General features: G+C 55.5%; 1 protein-coding gene across 1 annotated transcript in view; it reads right to left on the bottom strand.

Moving 5' to 3' along the window:
• LOC133358697 (hepatic leukemia factor-like) overlaps positions 1–7,500 on the bottom strand; it is a 60,859-nt gene that overhangs the window by 29,622 nt on the left and 23,737 nt on the right. Inside the window, exons 2-3 of the mRNA XM_061577127.1 lie at positions 6,566–7,278; positions 3,753–3,888 (exon numbers count right to left, since the gene is read on the bottom strand). Of these exons, the coding sequence (XP_061433111.1) occupies positions 3,753–3,888; positions 6,566–7,278 (849 nt within the window). The remainder of the gene's footprint in view (positions 1–3,752; positions 3,889–6,565; positions 7,279–7,500) is intronic.

Here is a 7,500-nt window from a genome sequence, read left to right on the forward strand (position 1 = left end):
ACAACAACAAGAACATTAACAAGTAGAATAATTTTTGTGTTTTTTTAACAAACAAATAAAATAAGATGACTGCTCCCACCGGGGCGGGGCACTCGTGCCTACCGTGCCATAGCCGGATCTCGCTCCACCATCTCCCCGGGGGGGATGGAGGCTGGCTCGTTGCTCTCGGACGCACGGAAAGCAGAGGTCGCAACCGGGTACCCGATACCCGTACCCTACCCGATACCCGGCTACCCGTACCCGGCTGGGTACGGGTAGCCGTTTGCGACCCTGGTGCGGCCGGGTACGGGTAGGCCGTGAGTCACTGGTGAGTAACCATTTGTCACTCATTTCGGGTCGGGTACAGGTACGGGTAGGGAACGGGTACCCATTTGCGACCCTGGTGCGGCCGGGTACGGGTACGGGTAAGGAATCAAAACCCGTTTGCGACCTCTGACGGAAAGTGCCGGGCGGCGTGGCTCAGCAGCGGGTAGAACAGAGATGGGGCGGGGGGGGGGGGAGGTCGTCTTCATATCGATGCTCCCCTCTGCTGCACCTCCATGGTCTGGAGCTCCCGTTGCTTCCCCCACCCCTCTCCTTTGTTTTCCCCGCTTCCGCCTGGGACCGACCCTGCCTATATGGCTCTATAAATTATACTGCACGCACGCACGAATGGACAGACGCGGAGAGAGTCCAGGCCGACAGGGTGGACGGGGGGTGGGCTGGCGAAAGGAAAGACCGTGCATGATGGGAAAGACGGACTACTGGTGATTGGACAGGCTGGAATTGATGGACAGGCCGATTGGTGGGGGAGGAGGAGCGGGGGGGGGGCGGCGATGACGACTACCCACAATAACACATGATGACGACTACCCACACCCGACACACGGTGGCTTTTTGGAAGAGCAACAGCAGATGCAAGCAAAACAACAACAACAACAGCAGAAGCTCTATGGGGACCTCATTTGCCAGTAAAAATATGATAATTGGTTCTTTACCCTTCTATCTGGCAACAAAACTGACACCTTTTTACAAGGAGTCATGTTTGCATAGACCGCAATACCTGCAGTCATAAATACAAACAAAAGACATAACTCTGATAATGTGCACTGTCCCTGAAGTTGATTGGTCCACACCCGAGACAGCTTTCCTTCGAGCCTAGTCTCACATGGGTTGGACCAGAAGACGCCAAAAGGCGCACAACTCAAAGACAATGCACCATCAGAGTATGAGAGCTCGGGGCAAGCATCTACACTATGGGGACCTCATTTGCCAGTAAAAATATGATAATTGGTTCTTTACCCTTCTATCTGGCAACAAAACTGACACCTTTTTACAAGGAGTCATGTTTGCATAGACCGCAATACCTGCAGTCATAAATACAAACAAAAGACATAACTCTTTAAGGAAAGCTGTCTCGGGTGTGGACCAATCAACTTCAGGGACAGTGCACATTATCAGAGTTATGTCTTTTGTTTGTATTTATGACTGCAGGTATTGCGGTCTATGCAAACATGACTCCTTGTAAAAAGGTGTCAGTTTTGTTGCCAGATAGAAGGGTAAAGAACCAATTATAACAGCAGAAGCTGTTTTTGTTTTTTAGCCTGGAATGAGCACGGCCAAGTCACCATTGGAACCTCCTTTGCCAGTAGCAAAATATGATAATTGGTTTTTTACCCTTTTATCTGGCAACAAAACTGACACCTTTTTTTATTTATTCCAATGGTGTAAATGCTTACCCCGAGCTCTCATACTCTGATGGTGCATTGTCTTGGAGCTGTGCGCCTTTTGGCGTCATCTGGTCCAACACCATGTGAGACTAGGCTCTAAGGAAAGCTGTCTCGGGTGTGGACCAATCAACTTCAAAGACGGCGCACACATTATCAGAGTTGTGTTTTTTGTTTGCATTCCGACCGCAGGTATTGTGGTCAATGCAAACATGACTGCTTGTAAAAAAAAAGTGTCAGTTTTGTTGCCAGATAAAAGGCTAAAAAACCAATTATCACATGGCAGGTCGTAAGCGAGCAAATCCATGTCACCTGGGTCACAACGCTCATTTGCCTGGCTCAGGCTGAGTGGGGGGGGAGGATGGGCAGCAGCCCCTGGTTCGAAATGCGCCGTGACCCCGAGAACTCGCGGGTGAAACGGACAGCTGGAGATGCCGAGGGACAGAGAAACGCTGACGGGGACGCGGTGAGACACAAAGACACAGGGGGACCTGATGAGACAGACAGCCAGGGATGTGATGAGACGGGACGGGACGACGCCTGTCCCGAAGACGGGACAGAGGGAGCGAGAGTTAAATCAAGGACATGGTGGCCACTATGGGACGGACCGAGGACATTAAGAGACAAACAAACATCCGCAACACGGGACCCCAATACCTCCGGGCCCAGCGGCCCCTGTCGCCGCTATCACCGGCCACCGGTTTGCCTAACGAATACAGCGTCGTAAGGTCACCCTCATTACACACTCAACACACACACAGAAAGTTGCTCGCCACAAATGAACTGCAATGATCTCCGCTGGTCTCGTCAAGAAGCTATCAACCAGTAGTAATAGGTTTCTACCCTTTCAACTGGTACAAAAACTGACACCTTTATACAAGGCGTCATGTTTGCAATAACCACAATACCTGCGGTCGGAATGCAAACAAAAAACACAACTCTGATAATGATATGCACCGTCCTTGAAGTTGATTGGTCCACACCATTGGTGTTGGACCACATGACGCCAGTTTTCGTACCAGTTGAAAGGGTAAAAACCTATTACTATATTTTGCCACTGGTAAAGGAGGTCTCCTAGTGAGCTATAAACCATCGTCGCGCGAACTTCCCCGCTCATATTCTTAGGTTTTTTCGGTAAAGTCACGTAGGTAAAAAAATAAAAGTAATAAAAGTAAAATAAAAAATCACGACGTTTCGGAGGCAACACAAGCTTCCGTCTTCATCCTCGCAGCAGCAGCATCAGCAGCAGCAGCATCAGCATCAGCAGTAGCAGCAGCAGCAGCATTTGGCTGGGCCTTCGAACAAAGACGGCGGCCGCCGCACCGCGCGGTACTTTCAGATGGCGCTTCCGTGCCGCGGCCGTCTGGAACGCTCTTCCCTCCCGATATTAGGAAGCCACTGGAGCCGTGCACTTTGAAATCATCATCATCATCATCGAGATTGACAAACTCACGTCTGTCGAGCTGCTTGTCGGTGCGTTCAGTTTGTTTGCCGTCCTTCTCAAAGCACCTCCGACGACGACCGCCGGTTGGCTACGTAAAAGAATCTTCTTAGTTTTTTCGGTAAAGGCACGTAGGTAAAAAATTACAATTAATAAAAGTAAAATAAAAAAAACAAAAAAAATCACGACGTTTCGGAGGCAACACAAGACTCCGTCTTCAGGTGGAACGGTCACAGCACGATTGCTGCATCAAGTAAATGAGAAATTCCAAGAAAACCGCCTTTGTGCATATGTATACTGGTTGAGGGTGGGAGGAGCCATATATACAAGGTCGGGTCTCTTGGAATCTCTCATTTACTTGTGTTGCCTCCGAAACGTCGTGATTTTTATTTTATTTTTATTTTACTTTTATTAATTTTCATTACATTTTTTACCTACGTGACTTTACCGAAAAAACCTAAGGATACGAATCCTTGCAGTCACAAAAGCTTCAAATCTAGAATCACGTAAAAGAATCTCGCTCGCCCGCACGAGCACCACGCGCCAAGTCCGTGCCCGCCACGCGGCCGCATCGACCGGGGGGCCCCGCCTCATCCACCGCTTACCTCTGACCGCGACCTGCGGTGGCGGCGGTGGCGGCGGCGCCGTGCGGCTACTGAGGTCCACCACGGACGGGGAGCGAACCGGCGGCTCCAGCTGCACGGACACCGGGCGGACACCACCGATCCTCGATCCTGAAATCTGCCAGTGGAGACCGCGGGGAGGGGGGGGGGAGGAGGTTAGGGAGATGCCCCAGCGAGGGTTACGAGAGGCCGCCAACAACACCGGCGGCCGACAATCGACGCCAAGTGGCGGTGACATCGGAGCCTGTGCCAGGCTAGGTGCACTTTATTTAGAAACTGGAGGAAAGCGATGAGCTATGCCCAGCAGTTTCACAGATTGTCCAGGCTGGAGCGAGAAGCGTCGAAGGCTCTTTGAGGCTGTTGAGAGCAGGGGGAGGGTCACGGGACAGACCCAGCAGGTGCCGTGGGTTTGACCGACTGAGATGACCACCTGGTGCCTCCCCCCACGGTGCCAACTCGCTGCGTTTTCACCGCCCGGCGCCCCGCTCGTTGTTGCGAGCGTCGCTCCTCTGTTGCTGCTAGGAGGGCGACTGCCTCCGACTGCCCAGTAGCGTCCTTCACAAGCCTCCTCCTGGCTCCACAGAGGCCGATTTTGACACCGCTGGTACCGGTTCGTCGGCAAGTCCGCTCGCCTCCACATTCCTCCTGTACCCTTTAACGGACTCTTCGGGGCAAGTGACATTCGCGAGCACCTATTGTTGAATCTCAAGCAGCCAGACCATGGCAACCAAGGCAACTGTAGGGAGTCATTATAAATTGCCCGAAGCTTGAAGACAGACCGAGAGGTACCATTTGGGTCGAGGCAACGTTAGGACTCCCTGAGTGTTCAATGTTTTTGTCTTTCAGGCTCACAAAGGTCTAGAGGGCCAGCGAGTCGGGGCACACGGACCCTTCAACAGAGAGGAGAATCGAAAGAAACAAGTTTGCCTTTGACCAAAAACAGCCGCGTTTCGCGCAGGGACATTCGTACGCACGAACACAGCGGCAGGCGCGTGCGACGCGACAGGCGACAACAACAACAACAACACATTCCGAATTAAACAAACTAAATAGGCGATGGAATACATTTCGTTTCGTTATTCTTGGGACGACAGTCACATTTTGTCTATCACCAAAGACATTTCCAGAGCGTGACCAGCCACCCTCCCACCCCAATTACGCACGCACGCACGCACGTACATACGCACGTACCTACGCACGCACGCACGCACGTACCTACGCACACACGCACCTACGCACGCACGCACGTACATACGCACGTACCTACGCACGCACGCACGCACGTACCTACGCACACACGCACCTACGCACGCACGCACGTACATACGCACGTACCTACGCACGCACGCACGCACGTACATACGCACGTACCTACGCACGCACGCACGCACGTACCTACGCACACACGCACCTACGCACGCACGCACGTACATACGCACGTACCTACGCACGCACGCACGTACCTACGCACACACGCACCTACGCACGCACGCACGTACATACGCACGTACCTACGCACGCACGCACCTACGCACACACGCACCTACGCACGCACGCACGTACATACGCACGTACCTACGCACGCACGCACGCACGCACGTACCTACGCACACACGCACCTACGCACGCACGCACGTACATACGCACGTACCTACGCACGCACGCACGCACGCACGTACCTACGCACACACGCACGTACCTACGCACACACGCACCTACGCACGCACGCACGTACATACGCACGTACCTACGCACGCACGCACGCACCTACGCACACACGCACCTACGCACGCACGCACGTACATACGCACGTACCTACGCACGCACGCACGTACCTACGCACACACGCACCTACGCACGCACGTACATACGCACGCACCTACGCACGCACGCACGTACCTACGCACGCACGCACGCACGTACCTACGCACACACGCACCTACGCACGCACGCACGCACGTACCTACGCACGCACGCACGCACGCACGTACCTACGCACGCACGTACCTACGCACACACGTACCTACGCACGCACGCACCTACGCACGCACGCACGTACATACGCACGTACCTACGCACGCACGCACCTACGCACACACGCACCTACGCACGCACGCACGTACATACGCACGTACCTACGCACGCACGCACGCACGTACCTACGCACACACGCACCTACGCACGCACGCACGTACATACGCACGTACCTACGCACGCACGCACGCACGTACCTACGCACACACGCACCTACGCACGCACGCACGTACATACGCACGTACCTACGCACGCACGCACGCACGCACGCACGTACCTACGCACACACGCACCTACGCACGCACGCACGTACATACGCACGTACCTACGCACGCACGTACCTACGCACGCACGCACGTACATACGCACACACGTACATACGCACGTACCTACGCACGCACGCACGCACGCACGCACCTACGCACACACGCACGCACGCACGTACATACGCACGCACCTACGCACGCATGCACGCACGCACGTACCTACGCACACACGCACCTACGCACGCACGCACGTACATACGCACGCACCTACGCACGCACGCGCGTACGCACGTACGTACATACGCACGCGCGTACGCACGTACGTACATACGCACGCGCGTACGTACATACGTACATATGGACGAACGGTTGAACTTCTTTCGCACCGTGCGCAGCAAACCGTGCCAGTCGTAGGTGCAGGCCAATCGGAGGTAAAACAAAACAAAAAGCAAAAAACGTTCAGTTTTATAGCTGGTGAAAAACACGGGCGCCCACCTCCGTGTGCATTCCGGCGGGCGCCACCACTGTGGCGTTGGCGGAGGAGGGCAGGCCTGCTCCTCCTCCTCCTCCACCACCTCCCCCACCACCACCGCCTCCTCCACCACCGCCTCCTCCACCACCGCCTCCTCCACCACCGCCTCCTCCACCACCGCCTCCTCCACCACCGCCTCCTCCACCACCGCCTCCTCCACCACCGCCTCCTCCACCACCGCCTCCTCCACCACCGCCTCCTCCACCACCGCCTCCTCCACCACCGCCTCCTCCACCACCGCCTCCTCCACCACCGCCTCCTCCACCACCGCCTCCTCCACCACCGCCTCCGACCGGCAGGAGCATGGTCACGGTGCCGGGCTGCGTCGCCGATGGCGGAATGGTCGATGGCAGCGTCTGCGGGATGGACGACGACGATGACGACGACGACGATGTCGACGATGGCGGCAGCGACGACTGAGTTGTCGCCGCCTGCTGCTGCTGCTGCTGCTGCTGCTGCTGCGGCGGTACGAGGGCGGCCGGGGTGGCGGCAGACGAGCCGCCCGGAGCGGGCGGGATGCCGTTCTCGGACAGGAACTCGTCCAGGTCCATGTACTCGAGCTGGAAGTTGTCCATGTAGGGCAGCGTCTTGTCCCAAAGCGTGGGGCCCAGGAAGGCCGAGGCCATCATGTTGCTGCCCGTCGCCTCGTCCTCAATGCCTTTCTCCTTGTCCTTGCCTGAGCGCAGCAACACACCGGCAAAGGTTCAAGGTTGTCTCCGACACCACAGTGGAAAAACATCGTGATAAAGAATACGTGCGAATTTCGATGCACAGAACCAGAATGTGTCATTGTACCCGGGGAAAGCCGATGAGATGCAAAGCTCTTCTTAACAGATGCCCATCGCTGCCCAATCTCCGAAAACCAGGACAGAGCCTCCCAAGCAAAACATCTTGGAAC

The sequence above is a fragment of the Lethenteron reissneri genome, chromosome 63, assembly GCF_015708825.2.
Source record: "Lethenteron reissneri isolate LAM-NWPU_2019-01 chromosome 63, ASM1570882v1, whole genome shotgun sequence".
Lineage (NCBI taxonomy): Eukaryota > Metazoa > Chordata > Hyperoartia > Petromyzontiformes > Petromyzontidae > Lethenteron > Lethenteron reissneri.